The 26,079-nt window shown below is 39.0% G+C and overlaps 1 protein-coding gene across 1 annotated transcript; it reads left to right on the plus strand.

Moving 5' to 3' along the window:
- Positions 1–40: 40 nt before the first annotated feature.
- On the plus strand, positions 41–25,481 carry LOC140322954 (vascular cell adhesion protein 1-like). The gene is made up of 6 exons (XM_072399624.1): positions 41–206; positions 13,681–13,941; positions 15,308–15,622; positions 18,550–18,825; positions 20,420–20,695; positions 22,195–25,481. Exons 1-6 carry the CDS (start codon positions 146–148, stop codon positions 22,263–22,265), a joined length of 1,260 nt encoding a protein of 419 aa, XP_072255725.1. The 5' UTR covers positions 41–145; the 3' UTR covers positions 22,266–25,481.
- Positions 25,482–26,079: the final 598 nt, after the last annotated feature.

The following is a 26,079-nucleotide window of genomic DNA, read 5'->3' on the forward strand; positions in this document are numbered from 1 at the left end:
GACTAAAAAGGCTCTTTGGTCACAGGAAATTCCTCAGCAGATGTCTGTGTGTAATATAGCGGAAGAAATGCCTTATACAGTAAAAAGCAGATAGACATCACACAGTCTGTCCACTCTGCGGAGCCGACTAGCTGCACATATCAATATGGAGCTGCCAAGAGACCTTTTCTGTGTCCTGTTCTACATCTGTGGCATCATTCATACAGGTGAGCTGATGTTTAGCATAAACTTTTTTTTGGAATGCTTTTAGCATACGCTATGGCTGGAAGATTTCATGTGAGATGATATTACCAGTCTTGGATGTATCAGTAACCAAGTTGTTCAAAGGGCTTCCAAGGCTAAAATTGATGTTTGTGAATTGATTGTGAAATTCTGATTGGGTTCTTCTAGCTCTCCAGGACTTTTGTAATTCTGCTGTACTTTGGCATTGCTGGCAGTACCTGACCTGCATCATATCTATAAATAGGGAGAAGGTAGACAGGTACTAGCTTTGATATGTTAATAAATGTGGAAATTCATGAAGATGTTCAGCTAAAGTTCTTGAGAAGCTGAAGAAGCTAGAAGTGAATACATTTTGGGTGGAAATTGTGGCTGTGTTTTTACTAGATGATTTATGTCTGTTTTTTTCCATTTGCCATTCTATCATCTTTGTTTTTTGCACATCTATAGAAAAGCAGATAGCTGATCAGCTACACCAAAAATAAAAAGCTATCACCATACATCTCAACCTTCTGAGATGGGAAAGAAGGACCCCTTTTATTACAAAGTATGGCCAATGGACATAGCAAAGGGCATTGGACACACCAAGTTACTCAAACCATGTAGAATTAAAACCCCCTCCAGGCTAGAACTTTTGCCCAATCCCCTGTTGCCTATCTTACAGCTTTTTTAGTTTTACTTTGTAATGGAATAATGGAAATATTGTAATGTAATGGAATGGAAATATTCACCTATATCAACCATCCAGGTCCCTTGACTATTCCACTTGCAGGTAGGTGGAGGCTGATCTAGAGCTGTAGATGTGCCCATGCTGGCCATGACTTTTGCTAAAGTCTTCTCTCCAGACCCTCTGAGAGGACCCCATCACTGGACATCCAAAAGGAAAGTGTTCACCTAATACACCTTTTATTGTACTATGAAGAAGAGAAAAGACTCGGGAATGGGGCCCCAAACGCCTTCAGCTTTAAATGGGTACCAAGGATATTTAGATACCAGGGTTTAGTAACAATGAGTAATGGTTAGAAAGGGGTTTATTTCTCCAGATATCAGCTGACTGGTTGAAATCACAAGTACTGTTCGTATAACTATTTTTATTTATATTGGCTTTTTTAAACAAATGCAGTAATTATAGCGTAACCTCAAATCTTGTTTTTATGGAAAGATTGTAGAAAGGTTAGAACCCCTTTTGTAGTTTTACTGCTATGTGAGACTGTTACAAAGACTTCCCCTTACTTAGAATCACAACAAAAATGATTCCACTGACACTAGACAGGAAATTTCTAAAAATGATGAGAACCTACTAAACTAACTACTGCTTTTTTCAATTAGACAGGTAGGTGTTCTATATAGATATTGGTAGATCAAACAGATAATTGTAGACTCAGATATATGATAATTATATGTGTAATGGGTTTTACACCCACCAGAGCCTTCCAGTGCCGTGGTGCTGATTTATTACTTTATGCTTTGAACTTGGCACTACCTTGGGCAGAACAATGATGGAACCTTAAAGGGAATTTAAACCCATCAACATTGCTACTTCATATCAAAGTAGTAGGATATGTCCTTGGGTATAAAGTGCAGTACTGGTAGGATTACCATGTAAATATAAAGGGAAAAAAACTAATGCAGCCACTACAAGGTTTCTTAGGCTGCAATATATCACGTTTATGATCCTAAGTTTAGATTTACAGTATTTTCATGGCTTTTAGAGAATGTACAGCCCTATAAAGATTTCTAAATATCATTCTGTAATAAATAAACCACTCATCCACTCATCCACCAACCACATGTAGACTTGGGGCTAATGTTCATCCTCTACATTTATTATATGATACAGTTCTACTTCTGAACATTTTAGAATAAATAAATTATGGAGATGTGAACCTTTGGGAGCATTTTAGTAGATGACTGTTGATTGAGTAACCTAGAAGTTTTCATTGTAATTCAGTATTTCTCAGTAATCAAAGGGAAGAACTCAGTCTGACTAAGCACAAAGATCCCTTTGGGGTAGAGAAATATGTCGTACACTGAAATAGAACATTCTAGTCAGGATGGCTGAATTTATAGCAAAGGGTTAGAATCCCATTGCAAAAAGCTTAATATTTAATCCTTAATCACAATGTCATTTCTAATGGTGTGGGAACAGACCACAGAGGTCTCATCTGCAACTGGGCCTCTTACTCCAGATGGGGCCCTCCTGGTCAATGGCAAAAGCGGTCCCGCAGATGCAGCCAATGACAGTTCAGGAGATGGTGTTCATTGCTTGTAAAACAACAGCCATCTGCGTAAAACTTTTAATACTTGGCTCCTCTACCAGACACTGCCAAATAATGTCAAGTAATGTAGAGGCTGAAAATGGATGGAAAGATTTCCTATGCCAGCTGTTTTTCTACAAAGTGACAACCATGATCTGCTGTGCTGCCACTGACCGTGACTGAGGGGTGGGGGATCTTCAATAAGGAGAGGTCTTTCCCTAGGGAAATGGGATAGGGGGTCACTGAGGGGAAGGGGTCCATCACTAAAGTGGGGGCATTGCACTGAGGTGTTCTGTGCACTCAGGAAGGGGGAGATTCACTGAGGGTCCTGAATTGTGCAGTGAGTACATGGGTTGCAAAGTTGCAGAGAGGAGGGGTAATGAAATTCCACTTTGGGGCTCATAGGTCTGTAGCTACATCACTGGAAAGTTCCCCTATACAAATATATACATTTAGGTCTGACTCTTTAGCTTGACTACACCTGAACCCCCTCAAATCCGTGATGTCTACCAGCTTTAGGGCATGCATAACTGTATGAAATAGCAGAGCCCAATCATAGCTTAGTTTCCTCTCCCATTCCAAGGACAGGTCACAGAGGTGGTCACATCTTTATCAATGGGTCAGCGGCTTCATCCATTATCACATCTTCTTCATTCAAATATGTGTTAATTGGAAATTTTTAAAAACTTAAAAAAATATATAAATCACTGACTCCATTGAATAGTGCTAGGCAGAGGGCAAGCAAATTGTTATGACAAACAAGTGGGGGAGGTGGGTACTGCCAACCACTTTCATAGTGTTGGGTTCCCTGCTCCCAAAGCATACCCAGATATACCCTCCAGGGGTGTGAAACAAGCTGCCTAAAGGATTTTTTTCATGCAGCTTAAAGGTCTCCTTTGCCCCCTGAAGGTGTAGAAAGGTAGGTAGATCTCCAGCAGGCCGCTCACCTTTAGTTTAAATTTATTGCTTCACCTGTTCTCCGTGGGCTGAAAAATTTACGAAATATGGCCCCTGCAATAAAATGCAAGGCTGGTTATTACATAGTACCCCCTTGCTAAAACTATTTAATTATACATGGAAATAAAACAATTAGAAACTCTGCTTACCTAACCCCAAACCTCTTCTAGTGTCTAAGCAAGGGTGACATCAGGATCCTTTCAATGAGATCCTGGAAAGGCTGAAGACACCAAATTTTGTGAGAGGACGCTTCTTCCTGCTTATTTCCCAGGACTCTAGTCACAGCTTAGAAAATATGGATTTAAATACATCATATTTTTGGTGGTTAATGTAAACCTGAAACCTTACCATAAACTTTTGTTGTTTGTAATTGATAGACTCATGTTGTCCAACATGGAACAACCCATGTATCTCCAGTAAACATATCATTAAATAATCGGCAGATCCCAGATTTGTAATTGAGATGTAGGCAATTAAATGTCTCCACCTGTATAAATAAAAGCTGCAATCCACTCAAATTAAAATACTAGGGGATTTTCATTTCCACTCTACGGGACTTTTAGGATTACCATTCTAAACTAGTTCACAGACATCTAACACTATAGTCTCAGCTGCCTAAATATTCCTAACTGAAATGGTCAGAGAGCCAATAAATAATTTACTTTGAAGGCATGTACCGTATGTTACTCCGCTTAATATTGTTTATTATAATGGGAGATAACAGCATGTTACCACACACATTAGCAAAATATATTAATCTTTGTGTACCCTTATTCCACAACATATGTGATATGTCCATTCACAAGCTTCAAGCTAAATACCAGGCCAGCCGTTCTCATTCAAAAATTAGAGAGAAACTAGGTTTCATTCAGAAGATGGTAGGGTTACTTAAGCTTTGGTTGACTGACCTTCCATATGATGGTAGTAGATTGACCTTCCATGTGACAGTGGCAGATTGACCTTCCATGAGATGGTGGTAGGTTGACCTTCAATGTGATGGTGGCAGATTGACCTTCCATGTGATGGTAAAGGTGGTAGATTGACCTTCCATGTGATGGTGGTAGATTGACCTTCCATGTGATAGTAATGGTGGTAGATTGACCTTCCATGTGATGGTGATGGTGGCAGATTGACCCTCCATGTGATGGTAATGATGGCAATGTTCTTTTGACTGACCACGGATGAATGCTGTACCTTCTCCACTGACCTGTGTGGTTTTCCCAAGACCTGAAAATTATTAAGAAAGGTTCTCTGGGAAGATATAAAAAATATAAATGAACGCAGCTTCTGTATGTATTTTACCAGCAAACAGTATAAGTAGATGAATGTGACCTGGTATCAGCCTTTTGCAATCCCTCTACAGAATAACTCAAAAAGAGGGAAAGAGAAGCAATGTAAGTAGTAAATTAGATGTCTTGTAGTGAAAAAAGAATGCTAATAGAAGGACTGGACAGAATGGCAGATGGCCTTATCACCAAAGAAATATCAGGTTCTTCCTTTGCCAGAATTGGATGGAAAAAATACAAATACTTTACCAGATAAAACACTTGCCTTATGTGTTTCAGCTTAGTATTTTGCTGGAGTTCAGCTGGAGTTTGCCCTAGCAGTAAAATGCAACCATTCCCTTTATTTTTTTTGTTTCATTGTCACATCCAAATTGTGGTTAAATTGTAAGAGATCTAAAGTAATTCTAGAAACTGGTTTACTCAGTAAAGCATGACAACCTACTTTCCCCTCATGAAGGAAGGTAGGTTACAAACTCACAGCACCAGAAAGCATTCAGGCTGGCATCAGTATGGCAGAGACTATGGATTTGCTGCCCCTTACCATGTAGGATTTCTTCTCACTTTCCGTTCTGTCTACAAGGCAGGAAATTAAGGGTAATTTCCACAATGAGACACCGATTATGAAACAAAAACCGAAACTAATAAAATATTTTGGCTTCTTCTATAGGGAACCCTATTTAGATGAGATTTTCTACCACAATGCATATAAAACAAACCAGCATTGGGCTTGGGTGATGGGCCCCAAATTATCATTAAGTGTAAGGGATAAGAATAGGTGGTGCTGATTTGTACTCAAGGACAGGGAGGGATGCCATTGTTACCATGTTACCTAACAGACCACACCAAGGTTAGTTTTAATTATAATATTTAAAGAACTAGAGTGCTGACAAATGAAAGGTCCAGCTATCCCTTCGGTCACTTGATCTCTGCCTACAACTCTCGGCTCATGTTTGCAGATATATCTTTGCTGTGTCAGAGAAAAGGTTGCTCTGCCTGAGGTTAGCAAGGAATTGAAAGCAAATGTTTACAAACTGCAAAGGAAATAGGAATACCACATTAGAATAAAACTTCATGTTCAGTATCTGTGTCTGATTCTAGATATATATATATATATATATATATATATATATATATATATATATATATTTGCATATGTGACAGTCCATAAAGCCTGCTTCTAAAAAATTGGTATGTTTTTTTTAGGTGTAATGTATATTGGTATAGGGGAGAAGGAGGGCTATCTATTATGACCCTCACCTTTAGGCCATTGCATCCCCAAACTGCAGCACAGGGGTTCCTGAACATGGAAGCTTTACCATCTAGTGCCCTGTGGTTTATAAAGTCCCTACAGCTAGTGGGGACCTACAAAAGCATCATATACAAAGGGCTTAGTACTCAAGATAGATCACACATATTTCCTTTTGAAAGATTTGAGTCCACACTTTCAATGCTTCACTCAACTTTACCTTGGTAGGTAGGCAGGAAGACAAAGGAGGTAGATGGGAGTTTGATGGGTCCCAGAATTCATAAGCTTCATATAGAACTTTTTTCTAGTACGCAGCTCCACCCAAACAGGTCCAACTCACTAATTGCAACCTCAGTTCACCAGTTTACAAAACATGACTCTCTGTATCCACCCCTAAAAGAAAACTCTGTAGCTTCAGAATGATAAGCAGGCGATATCACATAACATATAATTCCCATTTACTAGAGAAATTGAGGTACTTCAAATTATAACAACTTTCACCTGGTTTATAACTTTGTTGAAGACACCTAGCAAATAATTGGTTTTAGTTTTCCAAAGTTTTGCAGAAAGCCTTCAAAAATTTGTACTCTCTGATTTGCATTCAGCCTTTCTGCTTTCCAGTTCTGTTCACTTCCTCTAACCTCTTGAAACCCAATACTGGCTAGTATGGTTGCCCACTATAGCAATGGGCAAATACTACGACCAAGGAGGTGAGAGGGTTAAGGTATAGTTGGCAACCACAACTGAAAATGCACATAATCCCAGAATTTTCACATTTTTTAAAAATGTTAAATAATGTAGATTTAAATATTAACTTTGAATTTCAAGTATTCAAAACCTCATTGTGTTTCTGTGCTTAGCTGTTGCTGTGCACCTATCTACACAGCCAGGACCTCTTGTGCCTTTTATTTTCTTTTTAACAGATTGAAGTCACATAATTGTTCACTTACTTCCTTTAATTATTTCCGTGATTTCTCCTGTAGACAAGTAATTTCCACTGTAATGTAGGAATTCTAGGAAATGAAGCCTAGCATCTCTTTTACTTCTTCTTTTGGGTGTCTATAAAATGCATTTTAGTGCACAAGTAAATTTGCCCCCAGATATTCTGCCCTCCACTTTGCCAAAGTACAATGTGCGTTCACTTATAATCCTGATTGCCAGTAAAATTTGCCTTGTTCTTTTTTGAGTTTAGTTTCAAAGTATATCTCTAAGCAAAACCATTTACAGTTTTACACAAAATGGTTAAAGTTGAGGTCCTCTATCAAGTTTTTAAACCTTGTGTGTCTTCATTGGGATGATTTACCCCTCTAATTGTACTGGTGATTGTTGTTACAGAATAGGGAAAGGGGAGGGGGAAATCCAACATTAAAAGCTGCCACCAGAACAATAACCAAGGGGTAACTTGGTAGAATTTTAAATTTTTCAATTTTTTAGAATTTTTAATTTTTTAAATTTTAAATTTTTCACACAAAACTAAAACAAAGTAAAATTTTAACATACAGTATATTATATGATCTTACAAGATACAGGATATTTTATCTGTATTTATGAAGGTTAAGTACAGTTTTAGATTCCTCAGAAAAAAATTAAAGGATTTTACACTGTAAACCAAAGATAGCTCCATAAACCCAAACTACGGCAGGGCATAGCAGAGATACCATTCTGTCAAGTAAGAAAAATTGCTGTTTGGCCTTCAGTAAATATTTAAAACTAAAACTGACTATGAACAATAGGATGTAGCTTAAAGTCTTAGGAAAGAAAAATCCTCACTGATCTTCATATGAACTGTATACTAGATATTAAGGTAAATAAAAGAATAGGTGAAGACAGTCAATGATCCAACCATCATAACCACATATTCATGGCTTGGCTTTTAGAAATGTTCTTTGTAGGTCAGCCTTTCTCAAACTTTTTATCCCAGAGGAACCCCTAATTTGATGGTTCCAGTGAACCTTTAATAAAATCACATCAGCAGTCAGTGGGTAAAATGTCTCCTAAATGAGGAGTCAGTAGGAAGAATACAACCCTTATGTTGGAAGTCAGAATGCCACCCTTACAGCCATCTAAAAAGATAATTGGGTTATGTTGCTGATTTTGCTAAGTAACTTTTGACCCGGGACTAGGCAGGTACTATCAAAGGAGAAGTCAATCCACCATAAAGCAAGGAACCTCTACAAATTTCTGGAGGAATCTCTGGGTTCCACGGAACTGTGGTTGAGAATGGATGTGATACCTAACGTATCAGTGATAGCAAGGATCTAAAGCTGAACTTCTGCCTCACCTTAGCTTATTCACTGTTCTACCTGAATGAAATCGCTTATACTCTTCTTGCAGATTGTGAGGTTTTCACCATGTGAGTATTGCAGGCAATAAGATGGACCCCATCTCATTTTGTGGCTGATGGACATCCACCATCATATGCATTTCTCTCTACCTTAGCTTTTCATTTATTGGACGAACCAACAGGCTTTGTTAAAGAGATAAAGAAAAGCATATATATAAACAGCCTAAGGCTTCGCCTGTTGGCTGCATATAAAAAACGTTATATTCATATGCTTCATATGTTTTATCCTCACATAACTATAAAAAAAATTCTTCTATGTCCTAATTTGTATAAGCTAGAACCTATATACAATACCACTATACACTCACTACACCACTTCACTAGGTACACCTTGCTAGTACCAGGTTGGACCCCCTTTTGCCTTCAGAACTGCAATAATTAGTGGCATAGTGGCAGACGTTTAATACGGTTCAACATTCGATTCCTCTGGAATTTTTGTTCCTATTGACAAGATGTTCACAAGGTTGCTGCAGATTTATCAGCTGCATATTCATAATGCAAATATCCAGTTCCCTCACATTCCAAAGGTTCTCTATTGGATTCTGATCTGGTGACTGTGGAGGACATTTACGTACATTGAGCTCATTATCGTGTTCAAGAAAACAGTTTAGGATTATTTCAGCTTTTTGGCATGGCCCAGAAGCCTGGTGGAAGTATCTGTCAGAAGATGGGAATTAAATGGTATTTAAACAATGCTCAATTGGTACTATGGGGCTCAAAGTGTAAAAAGAAAGTATCCCCCATACTAATACACCACCAGCATGAACTAATAATACAAGTATAAGGCAGAATAGATACCTTGCTTTTATGGTGTTGATGCCAAATAGTGTTGGTCGAATATCTCACTATTCGATTTGACAGCTATTTGATCGAATATTGATATATTGTTCGGGTGATCGAATGCCGAATTCAAACACCATTGAAGTGGTGGGAGAATTCAGGGTATTTTTAGGGACTATTAAGGGCTACAAGAGCAATCATATTGCTCTTGCAGCCCTTTACTAGTTGTATGTGCTCTTGGATAGAGTTTCTCTATCCAAGAACATAGGGAGTCCTGTGTTCTTGGTTAGAGAAACTTTGTCCAGGAACACATACTACAGGACTGCAACAGCCATCCTGATTGGTGTTGCTAGTAGTATGTGTTCTTGGATAGAGTTTCTCTATCCATGAACACAGGGCACTGAATGTGATGAATAGGGAAACTTGTTCCCATTAAACCTCTAGTGCCCTGGGATCGCCTGCAGTCACAGCTGTGACTGCAAAGTTCCCGTGGTCATGTGACCATGGGAACTGAACTGCAGATGAATTCTGGGGTTCCACTGCAATCCCCGGGGGACTATAGGTTAATTCAATTCTTCAATCATTAAGAAGATGCCAGGCCGGCAAGTATCTCTTACTCTGTAACGCACAGTAATATGATACGTTTGTTACATTTGTGATAGAAAGTGTGTTACAGAGTAAAATATAATATGTCATTGTAGGATAACCTGTAAAAAAACACTTAACAAATAAATTTAACATTAATTTATTTTAACACAATTTTTACATTTTTTAATCAGAATTTGTACCGTCCAATATCGTTTTTTGTTCGGGTCGGCTCTACCCGAATTTGAACAGCGATTTCGGGTCGAATATAAGGACAACCCGAATTCGAACACCAACAGTAATGCCATATTCTGACCCTACCAATCTGAATGTTGCAGCAGAAATTGAAACTCGTTAAATCAGGCAACTTTTTTTAGTCTTCTCTTTCATTTGACCCTTTGCATTGTAGTCTTGGGCACCTATCTCAAAACAGTAGCACCAGGTGTGGTCTTCTGCTGTTGTAGCCCATCTGCTTCAAAGTCCAGCATGTTGTGTGTTCAGGGAAGCTTTTCTTACTACTTTAGATGTAATAAATGATTATTTGCCTTTCTATCAGCTCTCGCCATTCTTCTCTGACTTCTGGCATCAACTGATGCTCATTGAAGTTTTCCCATTTTCAGACCACTCTCTGTAAACCCTACAGATGATTGTGGGTGAAATACTGAGACCATGCCACCTGGTACCAACAGTCATGCCCTATTTAAAGTCCCTTAAATCAACTTTTGCCATTTTCATGCCATACAATTTGTTGGTTAGATATTTGTGTTAACAAACAGTTGAATAGGTGTTTGTAAGTAACCAGTGAGTTTGTAAAAAATCTAAAGCGCTTGCCAACCGGGGTTCCTCCAGAGGTTGCTAGGGGTTTCTTTCGCAAAGAAAACTTTGTACCTCTGTAAGGGTGACATTCTTCCCAATGGCCAACAATGTAAGAGGCATTCTTCCTACTGATCACCACACTAATGTACTGTGAGCTGTGAAAATATTAATTATATTAGGGGGTTTCCTAAAGACTTGAACGTTATTTCAAGGGGTTCCCTGATTAAATAAAGATGGAGAAACACTTTTGTAATAGGGTGGTAAACAAATTGTTGTTTTTTCCTTTAAAAGGAGTAACTTCTTTGGTTATGTAACAAGAATTGTTTCCTCTATGAGTCAGGCAGATGTGTGTATTAGAACTAAAGGATGCCTTATACAGCAAAAAATAGGCGTATGGCCAGAGTGTCTGCCTCCTTGTAACAACTTGCTGAAAATAGCACGATGGAACTGTTTATTTGCCACCTCTTTCTTTTATTGTACATCCATGGCATCCTCCATAAAGGTGAGCTGGTATATGGCATTAACTTGGTAAGGCTGGGTCTACATGGACTGTTTTAAAAATGCATGTAAATATTCCTACCACGTATGCATTTTTATGCAACTTTACAAGCATTTTAAACCTTGTCTTTAAAACACTAAAAAAACTATGACACATTTTACCGCTATTTGCCATTTTACGTTTAAGCGTTTATAAAAATTTTACTTTTAACCCTTTCAGTAAATGAGTACAGGGGTACATAAAACCCCTTACTCATTCCCTGAAAGGGTTAAAAATATGTGAAAACATTAAGACAGGCTTTCATGTTAAATTTTTTTAATAATCCCCAGGCACTAGAGGGCAAATGAGGACAAGTCCCCCCAATCACCTCTAGTGCTCCATGATTGGCTGAGCAAAGGGAAATCCTGATGACGCTTGAGCCATCATCAGGATTTCCCTTTCCTCAGCCATTCAGCACTTGAGATGAATGAGAACAAATCTCCCCATTCAGTGCTGATTGGCTTAGAAAAGAGAAACCCTGAACCCTTTCAGGGAATGAGTAAGGGGTTTTATGTACCCCTGTACTCATTCCCCATGGTGGGGTGGCAGAGGTCTGGGAGTCTCCTTATCAAAGGGTGCTTCAAGATTCCAAAGTCCTGCTAAAAATGCTTAAAAAAGACGTCACTGTTTTCAATGGAAGCTTCATAAAAAGCTTAAAAACACCTGTAAAATCCTCCATTAAGATCAATTGTAAAGTTTTCCCGCGTTTACCCTGTGCTTTAATGTTTAAAACGTTGCAAGGAACGTTCTCTATACCGCTTAAAAACAAGCCACAAGGAAACACCCTGGTGTAGATTAGCCCGTTGGAATGCATGGGAATTTCAGGTTAAACGCTGGGGAAAACATTCATGTAGAGTAAGCCTAATGCTTGCTATGGCTGGAAGTTTAGATGTGTGCTGGAAACTCCCAGAATTTGTTCCATTTTGATTTGTCTAGAGATGACTACAATAGAAGACAAATGAACCCATGAACCTTTTTCATGAAGCTGGGAAAAAAGATGTGTTTTATCATCTGAAGCCAAATTGATTCCAGATTAGAGGAGATTGAAAAGGATGAGAATTGTTCTCCAACACACAGCTCTTTCCCCAGTATCCATACCACCATACCACCAATTAGAATTGTTCATCAGATTTATCTAGTCCAGATTCATTCACCAGTTGTCACTACCACCCAGACGTACAATATTTAGTTCTCAATCTATCACTACACGCCCTTCTTTCTCTTTCAACTAACACTCTTTTACTTCTAGTTATTAGACAATGCACTGTTCAGAATGGATTTTATTAATTACAGGTACCCCATGCTCCCAGAAAAGGGGACACATCAGAAAGACTGATGACAATACCATAATAATAAATAAAATATTAACATATATCTTGTAATCATAATTCATTATAACTCATCACCTTAAACATTACAACAGTAATTCTGATATATTTCTGACGTTTAAAACAATATAGTTTAAATATGTTGCTCATACTGAGTAAGTATGACGGTTTTGAATCAGTTGATGTTTTTACATCAGGGGTGCCCACACTTTTTTGGCTTGCAAGCTACTTTTAAACTGACCAAGTCAAAATGATTTATCAACAATAAAAATGCTAAACATATATTCATTTATATATATACCGAGTACACATACCAGCATAAACATCTATGGCACAATACAATTCTGTACATTTTTGTCCTTTACCTTACCCTGATGACGTCTTAAACTGAATGGAATCAGCCAAAGGTGCATAGTCCGGACAGTAGTTGCTGGTAGCCAGCCTCAAACAGACTTCCAAATAATCATCAATCATGGTGGAACGGTATTTGGACTTAATAGCTCCTGTGCGGTGTGGAGTTTATTTTGAAAGGCAGGGCCACGCAATCTACTTGTATTGCCTTTGTGATCTACCACTAGATCGCAATCCACCTGTTGGGCACCCCTGGTTTACATTAATTTGATATTCTCTCTAGTCTCTATACAGAGGGGAATACAACACATTTTTGTTCATGAGCTACTGTAGTCTGTGAGCAGCATGATTTGTATCATTACCAGGAAAGCCTGGAAAATGTGTGAATATGAATCAAAAGCTCCATCTGCTAGTTTCATGTCAAAACAAAACAAAAACATTTATATGCAAAAGTCACACTTACCTAAAAGAAAACATTTTTTTAAGCATAACTATAATAATAAATACATGCAAAACATTATACATACCCCACATGCAAATTCAACTGTGTTATTTAAAGTGTCAGGGAAAAAATAGCAAAAAGAAAAATACAGGAATATCTGATAGAAATGCACTCTTGCTTGTAATTTCCTGTTGTGGACTGACAACACACATCATCTGTGTGACTGATGTCAACTCCGTCCAGTTGTCTGTGGCTGCTACTAAAAATCCCCCACACCTCCATCATAAAAACATAGCAGCTAATTATTATGAAGTCCCAAGGTAAGAACTGGGAAGTCTAATGAGGTTCCTGGAGAAAATATAGAAATTGTTATATAGTACAGCTCTGATTTTCTAACAAGATATTTTTTCACTTATCAAACTGATATATCAAAACACTTCCAACGGTAAATTTAACTCATAAAAGGGGAAAAAAGGGGGGAAACTCATTGTTGAGCTTTATATAAACCTTTGTTTTGTGTATATTTTCAGGTTGGTCCAAGGAGCAGTGCAATGTGCAGATTGTCAGCACTCAGGAATTTGTACCATTTGGTGAATGGGCCCTGTTGAATTGCACTTATAACTGTTCCAGACCTAGCTGGGAGTCCAGCCTAAAAATGATGAATGAACAGGAAGGAGATCACTGGGTATCTACAGAAGTCCTGGTCAACAACTGGGAAGAATCCAGCATTTCTTGTATATCAGATGCTGGTGAAGAAGAGCTGAAATCAACGGTGACAGTGACAGCGTATGGTATGTAGAGTAATATTTATCTCATTTAATTGTATACATGGAATGACTGAAAGAGTGTTCATGGCATCAACGAGGATTTCCCATTTACAAAGCATGCCCTAGAATGGGACATTTATCAAAAATGCTATATTGTTTGAAGTACTTACTTGTTATTATTTATTTTTAATACAAGAAAAATGCAGATTTTTTTTCTATACTTTTTATATCAACCGCTGTTGAAAATGAACATATGTGTAGAGGTATAGGTTTTGTCAGAGCTGCCCCACTGATCACTGGTGAACCTTAGACTAATGAGATGAAAAAAACAACAGCCAGAGAAGTGAAAAAGTTCCACAGAATGCAGGGATAGTTTTGCAGTGCAGGTCTTTAGATACAGCTTATTCTCCAGCAAGGAGAACAGCGAGAAGCACAAAATCCAATGTTCATCATCCAATCATCACTGTTCTTGCAGTGCAGGTCCTTATAAACAGCTTCCTCTCTGGCAAAGAGAACAGTGAGAAGCACTAAATCTCACCCCATTGCTGTTCTGGCAGTGCAGGTCCTAAGGTCCATCTTCCTCTCCAGCAAAGAAAACAGTGAGAAGCACCAAACCTCACCTTATTGCTGTTCTTGCAGAGCAGGTCCTAAGGTACATTGTCCTCTCCACCAAAGGAGAACAGTGAGAAGCATGAAATCTCTCCCCTTATCTCAAAAGCAGCCAGAGCAGAGTCTTTGATATTTTACAGGGGAAATTCAAGACTAAAGGTAATTTTAGGCTAAGCCTTATTTCAGTTGTGCGGTTTAAAACCATGTGGTGTATAGCAAACTGCTGTGGGGCCCTCGGAGCAGTGAACTGAAGTTCAGGTCAATATGCACGCATTTCCCTGTTTGCAGTGATTGTGAAGTTTTTCCTCAAGAGAAGTAAAAACATTCACATGGATAGAAGCAACATGTTACTTGTGGGAACTTTGCTGCAACTGCAACACAACCACTATGCGATTGCAACCATGGGTTTAATGGGAGTGGTGGTGAGCTTGGTTGGGGTAAAGTGGGCATGCAGGAAACCTATATCTGAAATTAGATATACTTCTTTGCTTCTCTTCCACCCAATCCACCAAAAAGTGTTCTAAACACCTGAATATGTTTGTACATACACGTTGGGCACATTGTCCTGGTTCCCACATAACACTCTTCCCACATAACACTTCCCACATAACTGGACACTCAGACACCAAAGTTGCATTTTAGAGAGGCTAAAGTGCCAAAGTGCCAAAGTGCCAAAAAACTAAGAACTATTGTTGAGCTTCTGAGTATAAACTTCAAATCTCATGGTCAAGCCCTGGAAGCTCTAAGGTACATTAGTAACATTATTGATTTATTTTATTAGCACTACCCAGTAAAGTGGAAATTGACCTGGAAGAAGAGCTGGAGGAGGGAGCACAGCATGAAGTCGCATGCACTGTGTTTGAAGTGGCACCTTTGGCCAATCTCCAGATTTCTGTGATGAGAGGTGGGAAAGTTGTAGACACGTTGACATTTGAAGGAGACCCCAGCAAAGGCAAAAATTCAGTCTCTGAGACATTTCACTTCACAGTCAGTCGAAGGGACAACCTTCAAGAATTCTATTGTCAAGCCAATCTACAGCTTGGGACAACTGAGGAGAACATGGTAGAGTCTAAAAAAATCATGGTGAAGACATTTGGTAAGTTATGCCACTACTTCTAGCGCTACTTCTCTTGATCTTTATATAGCATATTCCAGAGTTGTAACTAAAGCTGTTGATGGTTCTGGGTGATCTATTTCCACAATACTCCGGAGCATGCCATAAATTTGCAGAGTGCTCCAGAAAATTGTGGAGAACTTCATAAATTTGCAGAATGCAGTAAGTTCTCTATATTTGCTGAATGCTCCATAAAATTGTAGAGCGCTCCAAAAAGCTGCAGAGAACTCCATAAAATTGCAGGGAGCTCAAACAAATTGCAGAGCAGTCTGTATAAATGCAGTGGGCTCTATAAACTTGCAGAGCCCTCCACAAATATGCAGAGAACTATATGAAGTTGCAAAAACAAACAAACAAATTTCCAAAGAGTACTGAGACCTAAAGACCACCATTTAAGGTATATTTGCCTGCTTGATATCGTTGAAAATAGTAATGTTCTAACAAATCTTTGTACAAAGTTTGACAAAAATAACAATTTGGTAACTCTTTAATATTCACCTTGTTATTAATATTAACTACAAAGGGGTTGCAGGTCATATGATCATTCTCATTGGTTGGTGGTGTCAGGGATTGTTATTTCCATTAACTATTTGCTTGGCTTTTTTATGAAAACAACATATTTTGTTAGTTGGTGGTGTCATGGGTGCCCAGATGACTGCTAGACAATAAAAATGCTCTCCAATATTTAAGAAAGTAAAGTAATAGTAGTAAGCAAATATACACAATGGGAACTGCAAGCAGTTCATTCTGTCCTTATAAGATTTATATTGTTTTATTTTTTTATAAGTATTCAGGAAAAACGATTAATTCCTTAGTCTAATGACTTTATTTGTGTCAAGGCACACGTTGATTGTCCAAAAACAAGATATGAGATCTGTAACTTAAACACTTAAGATTTCCATGCACCTTTTTGTTTGGATTATGTCATGGGCATATAGTGGTTTTGCAATCCTTTAAACATCCTATCATCATTACTGATTCAGGAGAGGAGTATGTGTCAGACAATAAAAAAAAAAACAAGAGCAGAACTCCAAGCCATATGGGACATCCCCAGCCTACCACACTAAATCCAATATTTAAATTGTGTAGGAGAGAGGATGGGAGCCACACTGTTGAGGGGAGAAAAGGTGGTCACCCCTAACCCCTTGGTGACCAAAGTTTTTTTGTTATAAAAATGAAATACTACTACTCAATTTCTCATTATGCACTCTGAAAAGTTTAATAACTTCTATTAGGTAAGGTATTTCTTTCCAGGTGCATAATACAACTAGATAGAAATGCAGAATGTTTATAACAGGGCCAACATGGTAATGATATGATTAGATACCATTTCTCAGCCTCATGTGGTAACCCTTGAAAACATCCAGGCCTTAGAGAACCACAGCTAAAATTACTATATCCACAGCACACAGTACTTTGGTGTGGTGGTCAATGGGAGGAATGCTTCCTACATTGCTGGCCAGTGGGACCAAGGTCAAGTTTACAGAAAGCCAAAAAAATCTTTGGTGTCAGTGGTAAGTGACCTGAGAGGCACAAACTGCTCATTGCGCAACCTCTGGAGGAACCCTAAACCCTGGTCTAGACCCCGAGCTGTAGGAACGCTGGTGGAGTTGAGAGAGTACAAAGAAGCTCAAAGATTATGCAAAGATAGAACAAAGTGGTTCTAAACAAAGTTTTATTGGGCTCAAACTCAAATACTTTTTTGCTAACAGGATAAATCATTTTGAATCAAAAGAGAGAAGCAAACTACATACTGCTGGCATTAGATAAGTGTTGGCATCTTGACATTGTGTAGTTTTAGTGACAGGCTGTTGACAAATTATGTAAGTATGCCAGGAAAGGGATTTAGCAGGCTATAAACAGCATTAGGGACACATTTAAACACAAGAGTTTGACCAAAAACAGAATAGAAGGTGTGTAACTAGAACAATTGCCACCTGTCAAGACTTAAGTTAGTAAACTCAGTTCCTTTTTAACATGAAGGAACCCTCCCTTGAATTTAATTTCAGGTCTCAGGAAACCTCTACTTTAACTTTTTTATCAATTCTCGCTAATCGTGATCCACTAAACAAAAACCCTGCGTGCTCGATAAAAAAAGTGAATGTGCAAAAACACACTACAAAAAACGTGCACTGGGATGCTGTTGTGATCTCTCCTTAAAAGAGAGGGTCACTCTAGTTCCCCAGCCCCCCAGGGGCATTACACTCCTAACAGGGGCTGAGTACTAAGACTGCCCACCTGAAGCGGAGTGGGCCTATTATCCTGTCTGATTGAGATCAAACAGGTTCCATTCTCTGTGGGATGGCCTAAGCTTTCCCAACAGGCATTAGGCTGGGAGATTATCATTAATGGACAGCACTCGTCCATAAGGCCAGAGCACTTCCCAGACTTCAGGTCCGGCCCATAAGGGAACAGCACCCTCAATCGACAGTGGCAAACAACACCACACCAGTGACAAACAGAAAAGGTAATTTCTATATCCACAGCTTATAGTACATTTGCATTGTAGTAATTGGGAAAATACCTTTCACATAGCTGGCCTTTGGGAAGAATGTAATATTTACAGAGAGCCAAAAGGATCATTGGTGTCACTATAACTGAAATGAGATTCACAAATTTCTCATTGCTCATCGAACCTTTGGCAACCTTTGGAGGAAGCCTGGTTGAGAGACACTGGCCTAGGGGATAACGGGTAAGGTTTAGAAACACTGTCATTTCACATGATACCAACTTAATGATATTCCATCATTCCTTTCCAATGCCTTCCAATCCCAATTCCTTCCCAATCTGTCAATTAGTACCAAACTTAGAGAGAGGGGTGACATCACAACTTCTTCCAGATGACATTTTTTCTTTATTAAAGATATATATATACCTAACTTCTTGTATTCCTACTTCTTCTTCCTTAGCAAAGCCAGAGTATCCAGATATTTCAATAACACCTGATACAAGTATAAAAGAAGGTGAATCCGTCACCCTGACCTGCCATTCTGATGGACTCCCTGAACCTGAGTACTCTTGGGAACTTCCTTCTGGTGCTCATGTGACTTTCTCCCAGGATAGCAGTCAAGTAATCATAACCAAAGCCATTTCTGAACACAGAGGTATTTACTTGTGCATGGCAAAGAACAAACATGGAAGAGTTCGCAGTGAAAGGGTTTTAGACATTATAAAAAACCCTGGAGGTAAGCTGTGGTCCTTGTGATATCTCCAAAAAATCATTGAAAGTGTGTGTTGGTTTTATAAGATTGTCATTGCTATAGTGAAATTTTACAGTAGTAGCAATTTAATTTGTTTTATAATTGATTACTAGTTCCAAGAAAATATATTGTAGCCTATTGGTAATCTGGGCAAGCAGACTGGACAGGCCAGCGGAGACTTTGTTGGTTTTGCTATGAACCCAAGGTCTTCCTATGGGATACCAAAGTGTTCTCCAGTCATCTTGGAGCCATTATCCCAATAAAAGATGGCAGTTGTCTTCCCTGTTGTCTTATTCCAGGTCCTGAGTCATCTAGGAGCCATTATCCCAAATGAAGCTGGGGGTTGTCTTCTTTAGTGCCTTCTTCCGGTTCAATGAGTTTGGTCATGCTCTCAAAGATCCCATGCATAGAAAGAGATCAGGCCCAATGTCAGTTAGTTGAATAGGTAGAAGGGGTATAGCATTATTTCATTCTCTGAAAACTGCTGCATCTTGGGATATGTGAGGCATGACTCTTGCGTAGAAAGGGGTGCAATCTAAGGATCAAATAAAGTATTGTTGATTACTAAAATATAAAACCTGGCAGCCTTTAAATAAGAATGGGGGAAGAATGACATATGTCATCCTCTGTGACATTCACAAAAAGGCTCACAAATATAAAGAGATAATGGGATAATGGAAGAAAATTGTTATATAATGTATGTTTACATTGACAATGTTCACAAATTCGAATGAGATTGAGAATGAGGATTGACAATAATAGATACAATGTTTGTGTAACGAGAACCATTTTTTAAGCATCTAATACATTAGAATTTTATTGCTGATATAAATGTGGTGTGATGCTTTTTATATGATATTAGTAAGGTCCATTTAAAGTCCAATGTTTTTGGAGGAAAGAATTTATTGCATAAACTGGATGTGTCAAAAATGAATTCCATTTCATGGTTAGTTCAAAAGATTACTTACAGAAAGTGGTCAGATTCCAAAGTTAGAATGGTCACTTTTTTTTGTAATAGGGAAACAAAAAAGATCCTTTACTGCTGCAAGGTCATTTTAAAGAATATGTACACATGAAACTGCTCCTTTTATATAATAGTTATAAAGAAGCATTGGGGCTGATTTACTAAATTAATTTAGACTGTTCACCTTTCAAGGGATATTTACTTAGATTAGGAAGTGTGTATAAAATTCACTTTGCAAAGGAAATCCAATCACATGCAAGGAAATTTATAAAACTGATTTTCCTTGCACACGACTGGATAATTTAAGTCATGAGTTTCATCTCATTTACTAAGCTAAGTGAAATATTGGAGGGAGATAATTCACTTTGCTAATTACACAGCCAATGATAAAATAAATCCTTTGGGTCAAATTGGGTCCAAAAACTCTCCCAGATTGGGGAAGATAGACAATCATAGGAGAATCTGGATGATCTAGCAACACCCATAGTGTTGCTGGATCTCTCATGCAGTGCAGTTAAGTTGAGAGTCATCATCATTATATTTAAACATGGACATTAAATTATTAGTTCCTGCTCTTCTTATGTCTTAGACTTATTTTGTCAATTTCTTCCCCAGCTCAGCCAGATACTCCATATATCATGTACTCACCTGGTACGATTGTTACAGAAGGTGAATCTTTAAACCTAACTTGCTTTTCTGGTGGTGTCCCTAAGCCTGAGTACTCCTGGGCCATTCCTTCAAAAGATCATGTGTCTTTCTCTGCGGATAAGACAGGAATTTTCATAATCAAAGCATCTTCTGCTCACAATGGAACCTACAAGTGTGAAGCCCAAAATGTACATGGAACCGCTACCAATCATGTGGTCATCAGTGTTATTGGACAACCCAACGGTAAGTAAACCCATTTGTAACAGACATGGAACTTTCTACAAAGTTGTCCGCAATAGCTTGTGTTGGAAGGTCAGTAGAATTTGGCTGTTCATAATTAATAGTTTGATAAAAAAAAAATAACTGTCTGGCTTTGTCATCATCATTATTGTTATCCTACTGCTTATCCCAGAAGCACTCTAAGGGAGCTGAACCAGGTGAATACGACCAGGTTAGCATATAATACTTTGGCTGGCCATGAACTCAGTCATACCTGGGGACCCAAAGCAGTTCTCAGGGGTAATTCGTTCTGCCAATGTGCTCTTCCTGGACTTCCATAGGACCCTCCATTAGCTGAACATCTTCTGTCAGTGATACACCCATAGCCATAGCTGCTCTTTTGGAGGTATCTGATACCCACTGCGAGGGTCAAAATTTGTCTTCTTTTTCCACTGGCTTATCTTAGTTTGATTAGCTTGGTTGCTTTAAGGGTTACCGAGGTAAGAAAGAGCTGATACCAGATGTACAGAGGGGCTCTTCGGGGTCTTCATTAGTCACAGCTCTCCCTTGCTTTGTCTATGTCGCATTTCTATAGATGCTGGGTGGCTAAAAAGTACAGCCAAAAGTAAAATTGTCTTTAGAGATGTTGTTGTAGACCAGTGAAATTACCCTGTATGCTGAACATGAGAGATATTTATAAAGAAATGGTGGTTTGATAAAAGATCACAATTTATATATTCTCTTGGATAAAATTAGATCATACCTTTTATAACACTTGATGGGTAATTAGACTTTGAACCGTGGTGATCATTGATTAGATTGTGGTTCCATAATTACTGTATATACTTGAGTATAAACCTTGAAATATTTAATAGATGTTTTGAAAATGAAAATGCCATAGGAAAGAGAATATAGGTTTATATGTGGACCACTAGATGGTGCTATGTCTTCATCTAAAGTGTTTGACAAACTTGCTGTCTGAGACATGGTACATAAGGACACAGCGCCATCTACTAGTAGTCAAAAAAAAAACAAAAATGATCATTTAAGTGGGCCATCACAACCAACCCAAACGCACAAAAATACATTGCTCCATTCAAAAGATTTAAATCCAGATTTGTTATTTCCTGGTTCCACCAACTGGTCAGTGGTTCACAATTAAAGCATTCCGACAGGAGGCGGTAGCAAAGTGATTATCTTATCAGTGTACAGCTGCTCATCAGGGTGGGCCAGGTCCTGGGTCAAGTTGTATTGCACCTCAGGGAGTGCAAGATCCAACTTTTCTGTCTTACAGGAGTATCTTAATCAAGTATGTACTGTTTATCTGTCTGTCTTTTTGAATGTTAATACATTTTTCTTTATGCTGTAAGCACTCTAGGTGTGGTTTGCGGTCTGAATGTGTTGTATTTGTGTAAATAAACAGTGCTCTCAGTGTTTAATCACCTGCTTACTGTATAAGCTGTATATGCTAAAATAATTACCAGTGATAATAATGTAAACAATATCTCTTTTTATTGTTTTAGGTGTAATCCATACAAAGCCTAGAGCCATCTTGCTTATTTCCACCTTGGCTATCATTTTGGCTTTAATATGAAGAACAGAACAAGATCAGCCCTCAGTAACACTGAAACGGCTGAAAAGATGCCCATCAGAGAACTTTTAGAGAAAAGATCTGTATTGTTGGTATTTAAATGGACATAATTGTAAAAAATATCTGCACAGAGGGTTGTATATGCTGGACATAATATCTACTGACCCTGTGTGAAACTAGGAGGACATATCTGGAAGTTGAACCTGCCAATCTGTGACCACCTATGCTATGTGTTGTCTATTGTTGCAGGGCTTGGTCACACTCCAGTTTTGTCATATTATGCCCCAGTTACTCTACTGCCTTATTGTACATAATATATTATCACGGCTTTATAATGGAAATCCTGTACTGTGAGAAATATAAGGAATGCCATTAATGACCTCTTTTTAAAAATAGGTGCCCAGCAATCATGGCCTCCAACGAAATGAGAAATCCAAATCCTACATAATTGTTCTAGGCCTGTAAGTATTGAAGCCATTGGATTAGCATGACACTGGAACATTTCACATTTTGCAAATGAGATTAGGAATGGCAGAAAGAGCACTGAGAACAAATGGCATCATGGGAAAAGCAGGGTAATATCTTTGTTGGCCCTGATGAATAATGGTATCTGAATGATAGGCTTGGTAGACCTTTGGAGGGCTACTGTTAGAAAAGCACTGGGATTAACAAGTTAGGGAACCACTCCTAGCAAGGCACTGATGACATGTAAAATATATTAATAATAAATATTTATATATGGTATTCTTAATAGTAACTGCAATTTTCAGTATGTTGACGCAAGATCCTCAGCTTTATTTTATTTAAATCACACACAATTACACTTAACCTGTGCCCAGACATTGAACATTAGGCAGTTTACATATTCTGACTTCTGAGTTGCTTTAATGTGAACTTGATTATACATACCGGTGCTCAAGGATCACAACAAAGACTAGACTTAGTTTTCAGTAGGTTTCTTACAGCCTAGAAACATCCACTTTTCTACAGTAAATAGGTTCACATTTGGTGAAATCCAATTTTCCTCAATGCCTGTAATTAGAGAGGTGAATGGGGGATTGCCTTAAATTGTTGTTCAGAATATGTAAATACATTAATGTGCCTAATCTTGGAACAGGTTCACTTTAATTCTAGGCAGCTATAAAATTAAAAAACAATGAATGCAATTATGTTTTTACTTAAAACAGATAAAACATTTAGGTTAAATGTAACTAGCTGTAGGGTAAATGTAAATAGCTGACCTAACCAACTTTATTAGCTATAAGTACATCTTAATGTTTCAGACTTAGAAGGTTGAATGAGATAGATTTGACCAGAATCAGTTATGAATTTATTGTGTATATACACTGTCTGGCACCTGGGATGCCTATGAGGGCAGGGTTGTGACCTGGGGATCCTGTGATGCCAGTGTTATGATCTGAAGGTGCCTGTGGGGGTCGTGTTATGATCTGAGGTGCCTGTGAGGGCAGTGTTATTATATAGGCTGCTTGTAGTGGGGGTGTTATGACCTGGCATGTCTCTGGGGGCAGTGTTATGATCTGGGGTATCTGTGGGGGCTATGGTATGACCTGGGTTGCCTGTCATGGCATTGTTATAATACAAGATGCCTGTGGGGGCAGTGTTATGATGTGGGGTGCCTGTGTGGGCAGTGTTATTATATAGACTGCTTATGATGGGGGTGTTATGACCTGGCATTCCTCTGGGGGCAGTGCTATGACCTGGGGTACCTGTGGGGGCCGTGTTATGATCTATGGTGCCTTTGGGGGCAGTGTTATGATCTTGGGTGCCCGAGGGGTCTGTGATATGATCTGGGGCATCTGTGGGGGCAGTGTTATGATCTGGGATGCCTGTGAAGGCAGTGTTCGTTGGGGCGATGCTATGATCCGAGGTGCCTGTCATGAGATTGTTATGATCTGAAGTGCCTGTGGCGGCAGTGTTATGATCTGGGGATCCCGTGATGCCAGTGTTATGATCTGAGATGCCTGTGGGGGCTGTGTTATGATCTGGGGTGCCTGTGAGGGCAGGGTTATGACCTGCGAATCCTGTGATGCCAGTGTTATGATCTGGAGCTGCCTGTGGGGGTCGTGTTATGATCTGGGGTGCCTGTGTGGGCTATGGTATGATCTGGGCTGCCTGGTATGGCCGTGTTATAATCTAAGGTGCCTGTGGGGGTCGTGTTATGATCTGGGGTGCCTGTGTGGGCAGTGTTAATATATAAGCTGCTTGTAGTGGGGGTGGTATGTCCTGGCATGTCTCTGGGGGTAGTGTTATGATCTGGGGTATCTGTGGGGGCTATGGAATGATCTGGGCTGCCTGGTATGGCCGTGTTATAATCTAAGGTGCCTGTGGGGGCAGTGTTATGATCTGGGGTGTCTGTGTGGGCAGTGTTATTATATAGGCTGCTTATGATGGGGGTGTTATGACCTGACATGTCCCCGGGGGGCAGTGTTATGATCTATGGTATCTGTGGAGGCTATGGTAAAATCTGGGGTGCCTGCGAGGGCACTATTATGATCTGGGGTGCCTGTCATGGCCGTGTTATGATCTAAGGTGCCTTTGGGGGCAGTGTTATGATCTGGGGTGTCAGTAGGGGCTGTGATCTGATCTGGGGCATCTGTGGGGGCAGTGTTATGATCTGGGATGCCCCTGGGAGCAGTGGTATGATCTGCAATGCCCTTGGGGCCGGTGTTATGATCTGGGGGGGCCTGTGTAGGCAGTGCTATGATCTTGAATGCCTGTTGCATTCCAATGTTAGAGTGTGCAACTTTCTTTGGCCATGCAATGTATTTACAGTATTTTGCTACATTTGGACTCCTTGAAGGCCATAATATATTACATGTAAATTCTTCCCACAGTGCAGACATCCAGATTCCACTTTTTAGACATATGCATATTACAATATTTCACAAGAGTCTTAGTACAACTCATATCAAAACTCCTGACCACTTTGATAACAGGTATTCACTGAATAACATCACAAAATATATGTAAATCACACAATCACCCGAACAATATACAGGTAAATAATACTGACTTTAGTAGCAAACCTCCATAGAGCTGACCCAGAGCTTCTGTGAGTTATAGCTGAATCCATAGTCATATATAATGTGAAGATGTCACATTTGGTTTCTGCTCCACAATGACGAAGAAGTGCTATGTGACCTCAAAATGTAGGCTTTACATATACATACTCTAATAAATGCTGCAACTTGCATTTGATATGCTTGAGTGCTGATGATTTTTGTTTGGTAGTAAATATAGGATCATACCAGAATTTAGTTGAAACGAGGTGCATAATTCCGTGGCTTATATAGGCCGTTTATCTTAAAGATTAATAATATTTTATAGTAATATAATAAATTATTATTTATTGCTAATAATATAATATAATCAGCCCCGAAGGTTAGGGCTCCTAAAGAGGTGTTGTTACTTGGAGGAGGGGTGGGGCATTTGACACATGTCTGAACGATGAAACAAAACTTACCACCTGGTTCTGGTGTGTGCATGGATTGCCATACAAGAGTATGTAAAGTGTATATGGCATTGGCACAAAGTGTGTGTGAGCAAAAGGTAAGCATGGGGTTCTTGACACTTTAATTTTTTACATATACTTTCTATTATTTACCTAACTTACCTCAAGAAGACCTACCAATGAGTAATGATCTAAGCGGCAATTGCTAAAATCGTTCAAAAAGAATGCCATTTGCCTGGATGTAAAGTTGATCTTCCAGTACCAGGTGAATTAGTCACATACCTGACATAAGCATGCAGATAACTGTGTGATATATATCTGAGCACCCAAACTGCATCCTCATTC

The sequence above is a fragment of the Pyxicephalus adspersus genome, chromosome 2, assembly GCF_032062135.1.
Source record: "Pyxicephalus adspersus chromosome 2, UCB_Pads_2.0, whole genome shotgun sequence".
In the NCBI taxonomy this organism is placed as follows: Eukaryota; Metazoa; Chordata; class Amphibia; order Anura; family Pyxicephalidae; genus Pyxicephalus; species Pyxicephalus adspersus.

What these genes read in the sequence shown, in the direction of transcription:
- LOC140322954 (XM_072399624.1), top strand. Translation starts at nt 146, where the DNA reads ATGGAGCTGCCAAGAGACCTTTTCTGTGTCCTGTTCTACATCTGTGGC. An exon ending in AATCATGGTGAAGACATTTG is followed by an intron (nt 15,623 to 18,549) that starts GTAAGTTATGCC and finishes CTTCTTCCTTAG; the next exon opens with CAAAGCCAGAGTATCCAGAT. An exon ending in TGTTATTGGACAACCCAACG is followed by an intron (nt 20,696 to 22,194) that starts GTAAGTAAACCC and finishes TTATTGTTTTAG; the next exon opens with GTGTAATCCATACAAAGCCT.